The sequence below is a fragment of the Melitaea cinxia genome, chromosome 1, assembly GCF_905220565.1.
Source record: "Melitaea cinxia chromosome 1, ilMelCinx1.1, whole genome shotgun sequence".
NCBI lineage: Eukaryota > Metazoa > Arthropoda > Insecta > Lepidoptera > Nymphalidae > Melitaea > Melitaea cinxia.
The window spans coordinates 15,793,377-15,812,894 of record NC_059394.1 but is presented as its reverse complement, the minus strand read 5'-3'; the positions used below and the strand labels follow the sequence as shown (position 1 = coordinate 15,812,894).

The 19,518-nt window shown below is 33.4% G+C and overlaps 2 protein-coding genes across 2 annotated transcripts; one reads left to right on the top strand and one right to left on the bottom strand.

The window, feature by feature from the left end:
- The first annotated feature begins 552 nt into the window (after positions 1–552).
- LOC123670209 (intraflagellar transport protein 74 homolog) lies at positions 553–5,207 on the top strand. Its single transcript, XM_045603720.1, has 11 exons — positions 553–671; positions 1,006–1,132; positions 1,387–1,624; positions 1,719–1,915; positions 2,385–2,561; positions 3,040–3,165; positions 3,317–3,418; positions 3,655–3,960; positions 4,032–4,146; positions 4,219–4,328; positions 4,919–5,207. The coding sequence occupies exons 1-11, from the start codon at positions 553–555 to the stop codon at positions 5,129–5,131; spliced, it is 1,830 nt and encodes a 609-aa protein (XP_045459676.1). The 3' UTR covers positions 5,132–5,207.
- A 40-nt stretch (positions 5,208–5,247) lies between these two features.
- LOC123670201 (leucine-rich PPR motif-containing protein, mitochondrial-like) lies at positions 5,248–18,930 on the bottom strand. Its single transcript, XM_045603711.1, has 15 exons — positions 18,572–18,930; positions 18,151–18,307; positions 17,411–17,520; positions 16,591–16,822; positions 15,995–16,201; positions 15,420–15,633; positions 13,981–14,193; positions 12,787–13,007; positions 11,814–11,993; positions 9,283–9,441; positions 8,411–8,625; positions 7,581–7,754; positions 6,770–6,992; positions 6,181–6,403; positions 5,248–5,555 (listed from the first exon to the last, which is right to left on the bottom strand). The coding sequence occupies exons 1-15, from the start codon at positions 18,922–18,924 to the stop codon at positions 5,383–5,385; spliced, it is 3,054 nt and encodes a 1,017-aa protein (XP_045459667.1). The 5' UTR covers positions 18,925–18,930; the 3' UTR covers positions 5,248–5,382.
- Positions 18,931–19,518: the final 588 nt, after the last annotated feature.

Below are 19,518 nucleotides of genomic sequence, written 5' to 3'. Positions count from 1 at the left end.
GTGTTTACAGGACTTTAATACACGATTAAGGATGTAGGACACAGCAGGAAATATCCTGCTCAAAATCTGGAGCAGCCTGAGTGGGGATGTCACTTACAGAAGGTCACAGCTAAACTGCTTTTAAGCAGTGTTGTGTTCCTGTGGCAAGTAAGGTAGGAGCTCCTGGGGGGATTGAGGATAGAGTCGGAAACGCTTTTGCGATATTGCTATTGTTGCAGGCGTTACCATCAGGTGAGCCGTGCGCTTGTTTGCCGATCTATTTCTATAAAATACAAAACGTATGTACGTGGTAATAGTATACTACGCTTACAATTAGTAAATTTTTTTTCTAATAAACGGACCAAAATCACCAAATTGGTAGAAACACAAGTAGTACAATAACAAATAAGGAAACTTTTTAGTTTTATGTGTAGCATGCAATGTCGCCATCACATAACACTAGTGTTGCCATGACAACTTGTAAACAACATAGCTAATGCGCGTGAACGTAACCTATCTATTATTAATCTAGCTCTCATTGGAGGTGAAAAAAAATATTAATTTGAAGTGGATATGGATTTTTCTGTGAGCAACCCAGAGCGTGTGAACACTGGCAGGAGAACAGACGTTCCACGTCCAGTCTCGCGAAGAGGTTACAGGGAATATACTAACAGTGGGTCAACTTTATCAAGGTAACACTTTAATAAATTAATCATTAAAATGTCTTTTTGGGTTTAGGTTTAATGATTTAAAAATGAATATTATAAGTAAGCTATTTTCGTGTAATAATATATTAACATGATAAATCTTCTGACTTATTGATTTTGTTTAGCTAAAAAAAAAAAGAAAATTAAATTAAGTATATTTTCTTTTTTTTTTGTCAATGGATAAACTTGGTTTACCCATTTAACCGTAACTCGACATTCAAGGTCTGACATACAGCAGCATTTCTTAGGATCATATCATCACATAATACTCTGAAAAGGAATAGTAGTTTATGGAATAAAAATTACTATATCTCCATAGAAGTGGAACAATGAGGCCTACTTCGGCATACAGAGGAAGCACGGCTTCCCGTCTCTCGACAGCTGGATTCGGTCCGGCACCACCCACAGCGAGCAGACAGCCCACTGCTATGACTGGGTTCTCTATGGTTTGTAACCAACTTAATAGCACAAGATTCATATTTAAATCAAAGTTTTAATTTTCTGAAAATTTGATAAGCTGACAAAGGCTACACATAGAATATATGTATTCAATATAATGTGACTAATGCCCGCTCCATGATCATTTTAGTTTCAATTTAGAATTCAACGTAATCCAATGCTATAGACAATGATAACTTTTTTTATATAAAAAGGCTGCTACATGTAAATAAAGAATTATTTCTTTTCATCATTGATATAGATCGATAGACCAATAACCCAGCAAGGGTTATCTGGTCTTCGAACAAGCACCGCCAGGGGATTTCGAACACGGCAACTTCAAGACAAGCGATATTGGGAAGAACTGATGCAGGTCAAGGTTAGAGAGATGAAGGCGGAGATAGCACGGCTGTCAGAGCAAGCAGATGCAGGAGAGAGAGAAAAGTCCGCAAAAAAGCATTATGAGAAGAGAGTCAGAGAGTTAGCCCAGGAATTGACAGGTTATGAAAGCGACTTGTTCAACCAATGTAATTAAGATTTAAGTAGACGCTTGAACTTTTTAAAATTATATTGAATATTGTATTTGTTTTGTAGATCTACAAGGACGTTTAGCGGATTACAACACAGCCATTCGCATCGCTAATGGTGAGGCTACGAAATTTTCGATAGAGGAACAGACAAGAGAATTGGAACTCAACAACAAGAAACTACAAGAGGAAGTCGAACAGGTATTTTTAGAAAAGCAGAGGAAGGAGAATCAACTGCGACAGCTGAGAGAACAAGTGGACAAGGTAATGTTCAATTAAAAAAAGTAAACCATTCCTAATATATAAATATACTAGCTGATCCCGCAAACGTTGTTTTACCATATATGTTATTTCCATATATATAAACCCCCTTAATCCCCCCACCCTTATAAGTTAGGGGTATGAAAAATAGATTTTGGCCGATTCTCAGACCTACCCGATATGCATACAAAATTTCATAAAAATTGGTCCAGCCGTTTCGGAGGAATATTTTAACTGAGATTGTGGCACGAGAATTTTATATATAAGATTTACCTAAATATTTGGTATTTCTGTTTCGTAGGCTGTTATGACCAAATTACTGGGTCGACTGTTATCGAATTAGCTAATAGGTAGGGTATATGAATGGGACACAAGGAAAGGTTACCAATTAGCGTGTAAAGTGCACGGTGAACTACGTAGTATAAAATGACTGTATAATATATAAATGTATAAAACCAAAATATAAATTTAGGAACAATCAACAATATCTCATTTACTTGCTGAGATGACGCCAGAGCAAAAAACACAATACAATGAGTTGGAAACAACAGCTGCAACTCTAAGGGAAGAAGTCGAACAAGCCAGAATACAGATTGATCATCTGAATCGAGAGAAGGAAGAGTTTACTAAGGAAATAACAGGCTCGCAGGTAAATTAAATACTAACGTATCACTGATGCCGCGTTGGCGCAATAGTCAAGGCAGCAGTTTGTAGCTGTTGCGCTGGCGGTTGCGGGTTTGATCCCCGTACATGACAAAAATTTGTATTGGCCATACAGGTGTTTGACGTGGTCTGGGTGTTTGATCAGTCCTTGTGGGCCTCCCCATCGTAGCTCGGAGAGTACGTTAAGCCGCCGGTCCCGGTTGTTATTATGTAAACCTGATAGCGACCGTTACTCATAGTAGGGAATATATCCGCCAACCCACATTGTAGCAGCGTGGTGGGTTAAGCTCTGATCTTTCTCCTACATGGAGAAAGAGCGAAGCGTAGGCGTAAGTTCTATTACCGTCTTTTACAATGACAAATTATTTTTAATTGTACGAACAAAATTTAAACAATTTTGTTCTACCATTTTAATGCAGAAATATTTCAACTTATGGCTACTTATTAGGATCAAACGATTACAGATAAAAATGCACTTGCTGGAATTACATCGCAGATTAGCCGCCGCTGAAGAAAAGCGAGACAACTTAAAAAATGAAATTAACAATCGTTTGGATCCGCAAGAGGAGAGAGAAAAATTACTGTTGCAAGTAAGTTCTAAATAATAAGAGCATTATTTAAATTAATTGAATAATTTTACTATTAAAATAATTACCAGTAAATATTATTAGCGCACAAACTATATTAAAAAGAAATGAAGAAAATTTTTGAATACACATATAAACAATAAATATTTTTTAGGTACGTGAAGATAACACAGCAATCGCATCTCTGGATAGTAATGCAACTAATCTTAAAGAACAGATTCGTAAAGTCCAAGAACTTATAGAACAAGCTGAACAGGTATGCAAGAAAAAACTTTTTCTATTTAAAACTAATAGCACTAATTTGTTTACAAACTTATTGGCTGTACGATTTAACTAATTGGATAATATGTTCTAACAAGCCTTGCAATCTGCAAAGTTATTAGAGAAGGGAAAATTGAAAAAAAAAAATAAAAAAAACTTCTGTTGCCAGAACAACCTTCAGGTAGTAAATTATAATATTCTGAAAATTCAAATAATATTAATATTCCATAGGATCTCGAAGAAGGAAATTCAGAACGACATCAAAAATACAGAGAATTAAAGAAAAGAGAGGAGACAATGGACGCATTTATGTCAACTTATGAAGACAATCTCAAAAAAGAACAGGAGAAAATTGAACAACTAGAAAAAGATATCGTTTTTGCTTTGGAACACAGCAGTTCTAATATAGATCTAGATTTAAGTGAAATTGATTCTTTAAAACAAAGAGAGGGATATTCATCTCTATACGATGATAGCAAGAAGACAATTGAAAGTTTAACTAAAGATTATGAAAGATTTCAAGCTAATTTAAAAAAGGTAACTGGAATTAATTTTATTGAAGAAAATATGTCGGGTTATTTTATTTAAATTATGTTTTGTTTTAATAGGCTGAAGCTACTCGAGAACGTCTTGCAACAGAACTGCAAACTCTACCAGAAAAAACGATGGTCATGAAGGAGGAGCTAAAGACTTTAACTGACTTAGAAAAATTAAGAGAAGAAGGCAAGTACAATTAACGATTATTCAATAATTTAGTTTACATTGCAATATTTAGACATTACAATTTAATTTTAGGTGAGGAACAGAAGAAAGCATTAGAAAGTGAAATGAGGATGCTTAAAGAAAAATTAGCTCCAACGGAGAGTGCTGTTATGGAAGCCTCCAGTAAACTAAGAAAGTTACAGGTAAAAAGATACACATAACTCAGCTGCTAATTTTAATGTTAAATTAAGTTACTTATATTTTTATAATATAATATCTTTAAACGAGCAATTCTTGTATGTAATATTAAATATATAATCTGAATCTGCGAAACGGCTGCAACGATTTTCATGAAATTTAGTATAAGTGTTTCGGGGGTAATAAATCCGTCTAGCTAGGATTTATTTTTAGAAAATGTCGTTTTATCCCTATTTTTAGCAATAAAAAAATGGCTACAATATCGTTAAAATAAGAAGGTAAATATCGCATTTGTCAATAAAGTTGTAATAATTCAGATAAGAAATCGGCCGGTCGGAAACGACTGAGAAGACCAAGGTCCAAATCCCCATATCTCCAAGTCGATTTTTTTTCTAATTGCACTCGTGATTTTTTATTGAATTTTTTTTTATTATTATTATCGGTAAAATCGAAAAATATTATTCATTTATTGGAGTCTGTTTATAATTTTAAATCATTTTCAATTTATTTTAAATACATGTAAATTAGCGAAGACATTAGTGTTATACAGGCTTTTGAATAAATTAATATTATTATAATGTAATTCATTTTGCAGGCAAGTCTAGACGGTAATGAAATGTATGCAAAACTGAACAGTTTAGAAGAACAGATCGCGCAGTTGGAAAGTAGAAAAACGGTACTTGAAGAAGACATAGCTTCTATAACTTTAAAAGCAGATTATGAACCGATAAAGAATGAAGCTTTAGAGGAACTAGCTGCTTTGAACAAAAGAATTATACAAGATCTTAATAACAATAAATCATATTAAAATATAGACAAGTGAAAGTAAAACGTGACCAAGTTTTATGTTCTCTAAATAAATAATATTAGTATAAAAGGGATTTATAATAATCTATAACTAGACTACTAAATAAAACAACTGCGTACATGTATTACGTAATATAATAAATAATATCACAGATATTACAAACAATTTTTTTTTTACACTGGTGTACATTTTTTCACTGTGAACAATTTAGTTAATTAGCTTTAAAACAAGCTACTATGAAACCCTTTATTTTAGATTTTCTTCATTTGCTTATCAAGAAGGATGGATAAATCTGACGGAACCTGTTTGTTATTGGCCTTGCAGAGCGAGCAAAGGTTTCTGACGAATTTTTGTGATGGCATTATTTCGTTTTCTTGCATTTTATACCACAGCGACAGAGCTTCTTGACATTTGTCATCCCGTTCTGGACAAAGATATAATTAAGATAATGAATAATTGTGTTTGCAGGCAAACGAAGAAAAACGGACTTCAATTATATTGACAAGTAATACAACGTAGGTAGACAAAAAAATAGCCAAGTAAATACGCATTATCAAAGATTACTCTAAAAGTTATAATCAGATCTCGATGAAATTTAAATGAGACATATATACATGATAAACATCGGCTTTCGATTAAATTAAAAATCATTAAAATCGGTACACCCAGTAAAAAGTTATGCGGATTTTCGAGGGTTCAACAAAAAAAGAATTATCAAAATCGGTTCATAAACGACGGAGTTATCCCCGAACATATATATATATATATATACGATCGAATTGAGTAACCTCCTCCTTTTTTGAAGTCGGTTAAAAAAAAGAAATAACTAAAAAAAAAAACTATTTGCCGATAATTATTCCATCGCTGATAAAATGACAGATATATAATTATATATAAAATTTTAATAAAATATAATAAATATCTAGTAAAAAAATTAAAACTTTATAAAGTGAACAGAATAAAGTTTTTTCAGCTAACAACAAAATTTCAACATATACAAAACACTATCTATATGACTAAGAAAAATGTAAACTTATAATAATACTCACGGTAAACATCTAAGATCATGTTATAAATTTCTTCAATAGGCACATGTCGAAGGTCCTTCGCACACTCAGCGATAGTTTCCAAAGCTTCAACTTTCTTATCGTCTGCAAATCTTTCGCAGTGACGCATTAGAGCATCAGGATGGAACTTTACTGTGGGGTCTAGGAACAACTTCCTTAAGGTCTTCTTATAGCCGACATCAGCTAAAGCTGCTATTAGGGTTAACTAGAATATATTTTAAATATTGTTTATTTTTGACAACAGTATATAAAATCAAGTACGCCAGTCAAGTGAGATTTGAAGTCGATTTTAATGTACTACAATTTTTTCATATAAAGTACTCCAAAGGATATAATAGTATATATAATACGTAGATTTAAGTCATAAGCTCTCGGTAAATATTAAACATTAACGTTCAAAAATGCTTAACAAGATTTTTTTTTTTTTGTAAAAAAAATCAATATATTTTAATCATGACCATTTTTATTTCTGCTCAGTTGATGACGCTACAGACAGTAAAACTTTAATAATTCTTTCAAATACGTTTTAAAATCTGACCTTTTTTAATATATTCAATTAAAACATACTCACTTGAACATCACCAGCGCCGTGCACTTGTTTATTGACATTGAGGATAGTTTGCACAAATTTATTTAATTTCCCATTTGCTTTCTCGTTCTCTATAAAAGTGTCTTCTGTTTTACCATCACTCATCGCCTTTAATACTTTACACAGTAACTCGTGTTTGAGTGGAGTTTTCTTATATTTATCAGCTAATTTTACGAATTCCTTGACAGCTTCTTCAAGATGGCCACTGAGAAATAAATGTGATTGTGAACGCGTGTGCATCAGTTTTTTTAATGTATTTTTTTTTTGGTCCTATCTTACTTTATTTTTCTTTTCTAAAACTTTTCAGTTCATTATCATTTAAGTCGTAACGTCTAGTTCTCTATATCTCTTACAAATAACTCAACAGTATAATTAATTTGCGACAATTGCGGAAACATAACGCGATCGATTATTTTACGCACATTTGTAAATTGTAGTCTTCGGTGGAACAATCATTTAAACTGTTTGCCAATATCTGGCACTTTAACAAAACATATTAGGCGAATTGTTCGCTGTTCAGTACTTCTGCTATTTAACAGTAGCTACAAGAATGAGACAGCAATTTTGAAATCATTTACGTCTGTCAATTTCAGTCACAACGGCACCAACAACGGATGACACCACACAACGCCTATATTTAAAAAAAAACGATCGTTTTTGTTTCCTTGTAGGAACTGTGCTTAAAACGTTCTAAGCAACCAAATGAAAGTCAGTACTTGAGCACTCTATCTTCATCTCTCTCTAACGGTACCAGTAGGTGCAAGAGCGAGACAGCAACAGCGCTACTAGCTACCTCTTCAAGTGCGCCCGCACCAAGGGGCCCAGCATGGTGTTGTCGGGGCGGCAGTAGCGCAGGCCGGTCAGGAGCTCCAGCATGCGGCGAGTGTCGGCCGGGGAGCCGTGCGCCGCTGTGGCGTCCAGTAGTCGCCAACAGTTTAGCGATACTCCACGACCACCTGATATACGCCTGGTAACAAATTTGCACTAGTGTGTATAACATTAAGTATATTTTAGATGACTTTAAATTAAGTACCTACACTTGTAGACCTATCCCATATTAAATTTCGAAAAAAAAGGACTCACGAATCATCAATAACGATCACATTGTTTTTTTTTTTATCAAATTTTTAACGGTGAGCCCCTATACCCAAAAATCACGTGTAATTTTGTGCAAAATAAATTTAAATTTTCAGAATATGAGTAAATTTTGGAAAAACATCATCGTGATATAATTCGTGATCACCAAGCAACGTGATACAAATATCTAGACAGGCATCGAGGTCGCAGGGTGTGTTCGTAGTATTGTTGGACTTTTGCTTTAGAAACCGCGCATTCAACGAAAAATGAATACACGTGATATCTCAATATACCTCCCTCCCCCCCTTCCTTGTGATTAATGTATGACCCCTTACAAAAAAATCTAAATATTTTCAATATGCAGAATTCCAATATTTCGATTAGAATATATCTCTACACATGAGTGACAATTTAAAGAGGTGATAACCTTACCTATTAAAAAACTGGCAAATATTAAACTGAATCAACTGACAAAAAAAAAAACAGAAATATGTAGGTGCACCATATTACACGTTTTAAAATTACAAGTGTATGAATCTTTCTAACCTTTTCTTCGACTGTTCGGTGATGAGTTCAAATGCCTTATCGATTTTGTTCCTGTACACCATGAGAGTAGCGAAGTCGATCACTTTATATTCGTCTAGAGTAAAATTCGGCGAAGTTTTGTTTAAATCCGCTAGTGCCAGTTCTGCTAATTCTAATTCCCCTAACTTAACGTGGAGATCGAATATTGATGCTTTCATACCAGCTGAGAGGAAGACCTGTAGAAATTTCGTTATAGATTATGACATGACACGAAAACAAAACAACATTTTGGACATTGTTGAACATCAAACTCATAAAAAAATGCGCACAGATGATAACTTATAGAATTGTCAATTCAAAGAAAAAAACCATAAGTCAATAAATCTCTAAAAATAAATAGCAATAAATAATTCACTTTAGCTAATTGAACTTATACGCTTAATTAACTGAGGTAAGGCACAGCAGAATATTCTGCTCAAAATCTGGGGCAGCCCATCTGCAGAAGTATCTTGACCTTACAGAAGATTGCAGTTAAATAATAAAGCTTCAATAATGCTTTCGTTGGACCGACGATCTAGGTAAGATTGCCGGTGTAGGCTGGATGAGGATTGTGGAAAACCGGTATGTCTGGCGTGAACTTGGGGAGGCCTATGTCCAGCAGTGGACCGCAATAAGCTAAACTAACTGACTGACTGACTGAATGCTTTCAACTTTTCAAGCAGTGTTGTGTTCATGTGGTGAGTAAAGTGACCAGAGCTCCTGGGAGGGATATACTCCCAGTAGGTTTTTGGTGTTGCATGCGTTTATAAGTTACGGTAACCAATAACTATCAGGTAAGCCGTACGATTTTTTTGCCAACTTAGTTGTATAAAAATAGTTTCAATACCAAATACCTCTTCTTTCTCACATTTGTCGAGTATTTCCCTGGCAGCGGCCAGGTTCCCATCCCTGCAGTACTGCTGCAAAAGTTTTCGCAGAACACCGCGTGTGTTCATGCCTTTAGACTCAAGTTCCACTAAATGTGCTTTAAGGGACTCCTCGTTCATTTGTTTCTGTGAAAAATTATTATAGATTTTACCTGAGTTTTTTTCAATTAGAACCATTTTTATTTTTTAATGGATTGTCTGTAGTTGATTTTTGGGAATATTTAGCAAATTTTGAACTGTTGACACAAAATGCTATATTATACTGCCCCTAGTATTAGCCTTGGCTTAACTGCTCATGTATGCTCTGACAATGAATCTTGTAGCTGTCAAAGGATCTCTGTTGCCAACAGCACTAAGTATCTAGGTGTAGTTGTTGATAGTTCGCTAAATTTCAACTACCATTTAGACCTGCTACAATCGCGAACTCGGAAACTTATCTTCACCTTTAAGAATCTCCGTAATATTGCTGAAAAATCGACCATTAAAATGGTGTATCAGTCCCTCTGCCAATCCGTTTTAAGCTATTGTATTACAGTCTGGGGAGGTGCTTGTAAAACTAATCTTATAAAACTGGAGAGGGCTCAGCGTGCGTTATTGAAAGTTAGTTATTCTAAGCCATTTTTTTACCCTACCAAAGATATTTATCTTTTATCTGACGTACTCAGTGTTCGCCAACTATATATACTAAACAGTGCTCAAACAACATTCTATGACTCGCTATGATCCTTTTTTAAATAACAACAAACGATGCAAATATAAAGTCTGCACCTCAGATACCCGTTGGTCCACCGCTTTCTCAAGGAGGTTTTTTGGTTTTATGGGCTGTCATCTATATAACAAGATAAACAGGTTGATCAACATATATCCGCTTACTAAATATGAATGTAAAAAAGCTATAGTAAAATGGCTTAAAGATCTAGACTACAATGGGACTGAGAAGTTGTTACTGGTCCTCAGCTAATACTAAGCACTCTAACACGCGTATACACATATTATGTTCATTACCACACATACATGTACATATACTAAGACCTATATACACTAACACATTTACTACATACACTGACACATTCATACATTAAAAAATACATACACTAACCCATACATACACCATGACACTAAAGTGTGAGTATATTTAATAATTTTATTGATCAAATTCGGTCCGGATGTGGAGGGACTGGCAATCTGTAATACAGGTCTCCTAGTACAGTCGCCAGTCTCTCACACAGATTGTGTTTCGTTATGTTGAAATTTGTATTTTGTTTTGTGTGAGAGAAAATAAAATAAATATTTATTATTATTATTATTACATTTTAACTATCATAATCACTTACCTAATTAACCAACTTCAAATACCAGTGTTATAACTCGCGTCATGTAAAAAGAACGCTGAAAGAAACTGGAGGGGGTGCGTTTGCGCATGGGTATACTTGCGCACGAAAGTACTACTGTTTTATTTTTTAATTAGGCTTTCACTCGCGGCTTCGTATAATGGTTATTAGTAGTTACATAAAAAATACTAGAAATACCTGTGCGAACAATTCGCACTAAACAAATGTAATAATTGTCACTACAAAATTACAATTTTTTTTAAACAAAAGCAATAACAATTTTTTTAGTTATTGAAATGTCATATTCAAAAATATTAATTATCAGTACTCTCGATATTCGTAACTATACTAACGTAACTAAGTTTTTATGTGTTTAAAATGATAATTTGATATTTGTTTTTTAGTGAAATAAATAGTAAATGGAGTTTTACAAATGTCCGTGAGCTAATGTGTTGTGAAAGTAAGTGATTAATGCGAAAAAAACGTGAATTACGATTGAAAGGGGTTTGTTTACCAAATGAGACTGTTCCAAAAAAATAACAGCAGGGAAAAGTTTTTTTTAAGAGTTGGCAACACTGTAAATCGCCTTTGCGCATCTTGACAGCCAGCGTTCTTTTTACATGACGCGAATTATACGTTATAAATAATTTTTCTCACTTCTCTATGTAAAAACTACTTCGTAATTTAAAACTATTGTGCGAAATAGTATTTTGAGTCAACATCGAACTGTCCAACCAATAGCACACCGGCAAGCACGCGGCGCATGATACACACGCCCTACCTCATACCACCAAATAGACCGATAAATCGTCTCTGCGCAGCTTAAATGCCAGCGTTCTTTTTACATGACGCGAACTATATACCTCATAACTTTTTACTATTTAAATTTGATACCCAATGAGTAGTTTTTAGTTATACCTAATAATGTATATTTGACATTTGACGACGCGCTGGCATTTGACGACAGATATTTGTATTGGCCATATAAAGTTTGACGTGGTCTGGGCGTTTGTTATTGTGTATTGTGTGTGTTTCCAGACCCCCACCACAGGAGAAAATCCTACTGGGGGCCGTTGAAGCGTTTTAAAAAACCTAATCCATGTAAATTGAAGTCGGTTTTTTTTGATTGAGAAAAAACACAATTATCATATAAAAGTAATAACTCACTGGATGCGGTATGTGTTGAACAAACAGTTGCCCATCGTCAATCAGTTTATCGTCCGTGATTTGAATGAGAGCTTCCTTAAAACTATCTATTATATTATCATTTCCTTTGATTTCCGGCAATCGAGACATACAGTAATCTACTGCGGATGTTGATATTTTTATTGATGTATCTTGTAATGCCTTAAATATACAAAAAAATTACTAATAATTGAAAAATTAACACAATTTTAATATTAAGAGTATACATAGGTCTATAGACAAAACACATAATTGAACTTTTTTTTTGCATCAAAAATGTTTTAACTGTGGTAAGGCACAGCAGGACATTTCCTACTCAAAATATGGAGTAACCCAACTGAGGAACTACCTCGACCTTACAGAGATCAAAGCTAAATATTACTGTAGTATAGTGACCAGAGCTCTTGGGGGGGAATTGGGGATAGAGTCGGCAACGCGCTTGCGATGCTTCTAGTGCTGCAGGCGTCTGTAAATTACGGTAATCGCTTACCATCATGTGAGCCGTACGCTTGTTTGCCGACCTAGTAGTATTATTTATTTAGTTTGATAACTTTTATTAATTCGTGCGATTTTATTTTTGTGTTACCCACACATTAGGAAATTCTAAACAATTTTTTTAATATCATATCAAAAATCGACCGTTCCAGCGGGGATCGAACCTGCATCTCCGACATACAGTGTCGGTGCTTTAGCCAATTAAGCAATGGAACGATGTACCCGCTAGATCAAAATTTTTGATATGATGATTTTTATATTCGGTCTAAGCGACCGTCGCGCAGTATATATATTATTGTCTATATTTACTAAATTTTTTGACAAATTTATCTCAAATGCATTGGCGAATAAAACATGAACAAAAAAAACTTCACAGACCAAATTCAGTACAATTTCATTCTTCACCCAGTAAAATGAAATTAATTACTACAAATTTTACAGTAAATGTATCAGTAATTACCTTAATTAAATGTAATATTTCAGTCAAATCACCGTTTATATTCTTCTGCCTCATACACACACATAGGAACCTACCCGTCCAATCTTTGTCTTTGTCCGATGCTTTTGCTGTTATATCTTCTAATATATGAATTGTAGATTTTATATCTGAACTCAATAAAAAGCCTTTCAATAATGGCTTTAAAATAAGTTCGGCATCGACTTTCCCTTGGAATAATTCACCTGTTAACAATATTTAGTGGTTAAAAAATTAGAATGTAACTTTTCAATACAGTTACATAGTACGTATAAGTTGCTATATCAAAAATATTTTATGTAAATACTAGCTGACCCCGCAAATGTTGTTTTGCTATATATTTTGTTAACCCCCTTAATTCTCACCCCCCCTTATAACTTAGGGATATGAAAAATAGATGTTGGCAGATTCTCAGACCTACCCGATATGCACACAAAATTTCATTAAAATCGGTCCAGCCGTTTCAGAGGAATATTGTAACTAAGATTGTGACACGAGAATTTTAGATATAAGATTATAAAGTTTTTGAAGATCAATGATGAATAATTGTTTGTATATTTTGATTCATCCATTGGTGCATTGGTGCTTTCCACTCCAATGTTGTGGACTCGATTTCCGCACCGTCTGATTTTTATAATAAGACTGTGTTACTTAAAACATAGTCATTAAGTTACGTAACTCAATGGTTTTGCCACCAACTTAATAAACCCATTTTACTCCTAAGTTCCCACAATATTCCATAGCAGTAAATCCTCGGGACATTACCAGTTACCAATAATACTAACAAGGGGAGACGGCACTGAGAAGGAAAAAAAAATTTTTATGCATTTTATTATATATATATATATATATATATATATATATATATATAGGCCTCTTTTTCCATGTAGGAGAAGGATTGGAGATTACTACACAATGCAGATTCATTGCAAGTTAGCGGATATGTTCCCTACCACGTGTAATGATCGCTATTGGGTATTTATAATAACAACCGAGCCGACGGCTCAACGTGCTCTCCGAGACACATTAGAAGACCTACAAGGACATATATAAAAACGGAAAGAAATATTTGTATAAATACAAATATCCATCCCAAGGGGGAATCGAACCCGCAAGCCGTCGGTGTTTTAGGCTAATACTCGCACCACTACACCAGAGGGGTTACTTGTAAGTACTCACATATCTCACTAGCCGCTCGAACCTGCCCGGTATTAAGCAAGGTCACCATCATTGGAGTCAAAACACTCGTGACGGTTAGACCTGTCTCTAGGAATTTCTTCATCAAATTCTGAGGTGACGTAAAACTGACGTACGGCAGTACGAAGTCCAAAATTGTCTCGTAGTCCGGTTTGACTTCCATGGCCACCATTGTAGATATTGTGTTCATGATACCTAAAAGGCAACTAGAGATATACTGTGGTTCTGTGGTAATTATATATATTTTCATTAACACTTAATAACCACTTATGCAGTTCATTATTGAAGCATGAAAAGTTCATGATTCAAATTATTTTACTGACTTTATTAACCTATACAATTTTTATTGTTCATTTCTTGGTCATGGTCTTAGATGCTTTGTGTGGGTAGTTATAAATATTGGTTATTGTGACAGTAATGCAGCTATCCTTGTCCAAACGAGACGTGTTCTCTCTTGATTCATGAATATTTTTAGAATACTGATGCAAATATTTTTGTATTAATTTACAAAATAAATAAGGAATCGTATCATTTATTTTATATTTTTAATTACTAAAACACATTTAGCTGTATACAATAACAGGCAAACCTAGTAAAATGCTGAGAATAATAAGACTTAGTTAAGAAGCAAAAAAGACTGTAAAAGGTTGATCTACACATACACACTTATCTGAGGTAGGGCACAGTAGGAGAAATCCTGCTCAAAATCTTGAACAACCCTACTAGGGAAGTACCTCGACCTTACACACATCATATTATGGATCACGTTAAATAAATACTGTAGGTGTGTATTTCTGTGGTGATCAGAGCTCCTGGGCAGAACTCCATACACCTCCAGGTAGGGTGATGCTTCTGGTGTTGCAGACATCTATAAGCTACGGTAATCGCTTACCATCAGGTGAGGCGTATGCTTATTTGTTGACCTAGTAGTATAAAAAACACACACACACACACACACCAAGACGACTTAAGATTACATATCACTTAACACAATAAAATGTGATTTGTCACAGTTGTAGATATTACGTAATCAATTAGAATACATTTGGATCACTTGTTAATCATAAACATAATAAAAATGTAACAGGTCGCTGTCCGTACATTTAAGATATATGAGAAAAAATATTATTGGCACCTTTATCAACACAAGTAACACCCAAAACAGTGATGGTCAGAATTTTTGTCTGTTTGTCTGTGTGTTTCTGCACATTAATCTCAGAAACGGCTTATCAGATTTAGATGTGATTTTTACAAATATATTACGGCAAGCTTAGCTTAACATTTACTGCTTGTTTCATGTCATGTGTTCATAAATAAAAAAGCTATGCAAATTTAAAGAATCACGTTGAACATGTAAAGTCACTATTCCACGTGGACAAAGTTGCAAACTTGTAGAATAATAAGAAAATTATTAAGCCTACCTTTCTCTCCATAAGTCTGAGAAGTGTGTATCAATATAGGCCAGAAGTAATGTGACCTCACTGGTAACCCAAGTTGTTTCATCCGCGTAAACAAGTCCAAGGCAAGAGGGACTTTACCCAGTTGTAAGGCTGCCTCGGCTGCGTTTTGTATAGCTATGGGATTACGACCTGACGACATCAGTTCTTGAGTTACGAGCGCTATGATACTGGATGGCTGGAAATATATATTGTAAGTAACATATGTTTCATTCATTTACATTTATCTGAAATGTCTAACATAAAAATTGGATAAAAGTAAAAACAATCTTTTTACTCCAAATCCTCAATATGGACCATGATCAATTTAAGAGTTATGTAGGCTATATTTGGACATTATGTGCTAGATAAAAAAAAAATATACACTTATGTATTATTTGTATTGTGCTGTTTTTATAAAAATATAAAAGTGGATTTTATATATAAATTTAAGTAACTATTATCGAAATATTTGTCATACAAAAAATAACATGACTTCTTAGAATAATTTGACTGCTTATTTGTAAATTTGCTGCTTATTTTGAAACTTCAAAACATACCACAGATGCTTTGACACAATCTCTTACAAGACTACGCCCGTGCAATCCTTTATCATCTTTAGGTCCAAACGAAGGTAAAGGCAAACACTTATATATCTCTAGTGCCACCATAGGATGGTTTTGAAATACTAGTAAAGTTGCTACACTTTGCATGTAAGGGGTTATTGATGGAGCTTGAAGGATTTCTACTGGCAAGTACTTTAGTATCTGAAATCATGAATTATTTTAATCATGTTGTCTTTATAGATTACAAAAATATATATCTTTAAAGCAAAAAAAAAATCTAATTGTTAGGCTGTAATTTTAAGATAATTTAAAAGTGTAAAGTACATTTTAATGATTAAGAACAAACCCAGATAATATCGTATTTTGTCTTAATAAGCCTATAGAGGCCTAGTGATCATATAAGTTTCTAATATATATATAATACATTTATATTCATATACATTATATAAGAATATATACCAGATTCTAATAAAAACTTTATGGTGTGGTAAAAAATTAGTAAGAAAATAATATAAAAGTAATCTCCACTAAAGTTTTAAAAATTTATAAACAAATAATATGCAACAAAAAAAAATTTAATATTATATTACACGTGGTATTGGTTCGTAATTCCCAACAGAAGCCAAAGTCTTGACAATATCCATCAAATGAACTTCGTCAAATTTTATACCAGCATTACGTGCTTTATCCATTTCTTTTAATAAAAGATCGTTCTTTTTATTAAAAGCTAAAGCTCTGGCAGTTGCTGTGTATGTGTTTATTGAATGCTCTAATTTAAGTGATTTCATCATCGTTAATATCTCTTGTATGTTGTCTAGATTTCTGAAATATTGATAATGTTTTTTGAGTTACTAAATAAATTATAAAGTAAATTAATTAAAGTTAATAATTAACGTATTTTACTTCGAAACAGATACCAACAAATTAATATTTTTTAATTTATGACTAGACTAGATAACCTTGACAGCCTTGCTGTTTTATGCTTATACTGCATCATTTGTGTAGTGTTGAGTAATGTCCTACAACTTGTCTAAATTAAACCCCAAAACAGGTTTCTTTCAAATCCAACAGATCCTAAAATTATTTTAAACAACAAAACAAACAATTACATATATAAAGAATAACCATTCTGTTGGATTAATAATTATCAATTGACGACATATTCAGACATGACAAACATTTGTACAGGCTATAGGTGTTTCTCAAGGTCTGGACAATTGTTGTTGAATGCTGTTAGTTTTTCTAGACCCTGACAAAATTAACATACACATTACGCATACATGCCATAAATTCTAATAAAAACTTTGAGCTGTTTATTTTACTTATCATATGTTATGTGACCACTATACTAAAGTATAGGTAAATTATTAAAAAATGCTAGCTTCATTATATCATATTATAATCACTTGCCCAAGTTTTCCTTCACAGATGATTAAAGAATTAAACACATATTCAGTGGCCGGTAAATCTTGTGACTTCATGTTCGATATCACCTCTGTGCATTGATTTTTATCACCAGCCTGCAATAAAGTTACAAAAGTATCTTATAATGAAACCAACTAATTCCAATAAACTGGATTAGTCTATAATCATCCCATTGATGGTTAAAGTGGATGTGAGTGGATGAGAAGTTCAATACATATACAGTTATCGTTTCTTACTTAAATCAAATTACCATTGCAGGAGTTTCATAAATACTTATTCTATAACTTGTACTGTGTGGCTACGGTACTAAAGAATATAGCCACTCCCTCTCTTCCCGTGGGTGTCGTAAGAGGCGACTAAGGGATAACACAGTTCCACTACCACCTTGGAACTTAAAAAGCCGACCGGTGGCGGGATAACCATCCAACTGCTGGCTTTGAGATACACAGGCCAAAGACGGGCAGCAGCGTCTTCGGTGCGACAAAGCCAGCCTTGCGGTCACCAACTCGCCTGCCCAGCGTGGTGACTATGGGCAAAACACATGAGTTCACGTTGTTTTTGGTGTGGACTTGTGGAGGCCTATGTCCAGCAGTGGACTGTATAGGCTGTAATGATATTCTATAACTTTCCGTGTATGAGTCACCTGTTACCTAAAGTAAAGTTGCCTACCTTACAAACAGAGAAATGTATGTGTATGATGTATATTTATTTCTCTTTAACCTTACCTCTCCCAATGTTCTTAATATCAATTCATATGTTGTCAAGTTAGGCTTTACTGAGCCCATCTGTGAGAGAAATGAAGTGACATTGATGGTTCTATTATTAGCAATGTAGGTTCGTAGTAACTCATTATAATAATCCACATCGAATTTTGTATGAGGCCTGTAATTGTTGTAAGAAATAAAGTTATAATAACTAGCCGTATAATAATATAAAATTCAGAAATCTGACTTCAAAGTGATTTTTTTATATATATTATTATGTAATAATAGTTAATGGCAAAAATGCAAGTTACGTTAATTACAATATACCATACATGTATAAATTTAGACATAAATGTAATATTCACAACATTGCTTGATACTGTCACATCAATCACTATTATAATGTACACAGAATTAGCTACGTACATAACCATATACTTACTTGATGGTATTCCATATCTGTTCAACTAAAGCCATCCTTGAACTCGGCGTTTCATCTGGAAGTAGCTCCGTACAACATTTCAATAGAAGTAATCCTTGTTTTTTAGACGATACATTTAACTCTTTAATTTTATTAATAACTGTTACTAAGTCATTTTTATATACTCTATTCTTTTGATGAATATCTGTCGATAAATTAGCTATAAGCTTTTCGAGAAGTTCTTCCGAAGATAGTTTATCTTTCCGAATTCGGCCTTTCGTAGGCCCTCCAGAGAAAATAATTCCATTTATATTGCCAAGATTCTCAGTGTCTCTCGTTCCTCTCTCCGTTGTGTAAAATCTGTAATAATACATTATGGAGATATATGTATCAATCTTTTAAAAAACTCAAAATAAAAATATGATTTATAACCTATTGTGATTATATCTGCAGCGACATAATACTGGTAGTGTAACTTTCTTGTTTATGGAGAAATTATTGAGTCTTATGACTTTTGCGTTACTTGTTAATTTTATAAAATGTCGAATCGACATTATAGATTATTTTGATTTAGTTAAATATTTGTAAAACTGTTGTTATTATTCAAGTATATAAAATAAATACTGCCCAGGGCCCAGACATTTGAATTTAACAAAAACTACAAGTAAATTTTCTAAAAAAAAAACTGTCAAAAAAGTAACAGACGAAATATAATAGTAAAAATAGATAATAATAAAGAAAATAGTTTTTAAAATTATAACTAAAAAAGTTAAAAAACCATTTAAAACAAATTAAAAAAAAAAGAACAAGAATTTACACTATCAACATTGTTCAAGTTTTAAAATATAAAAATGTATGCATTAAAGTATAGGATATAAATAATAATGTTAGAATCGTTGGACAATTATTAAACTCAATTTAAAATATCGTGAAGAGGCAATTTTATTATCCTTATCTCATAGACAGAT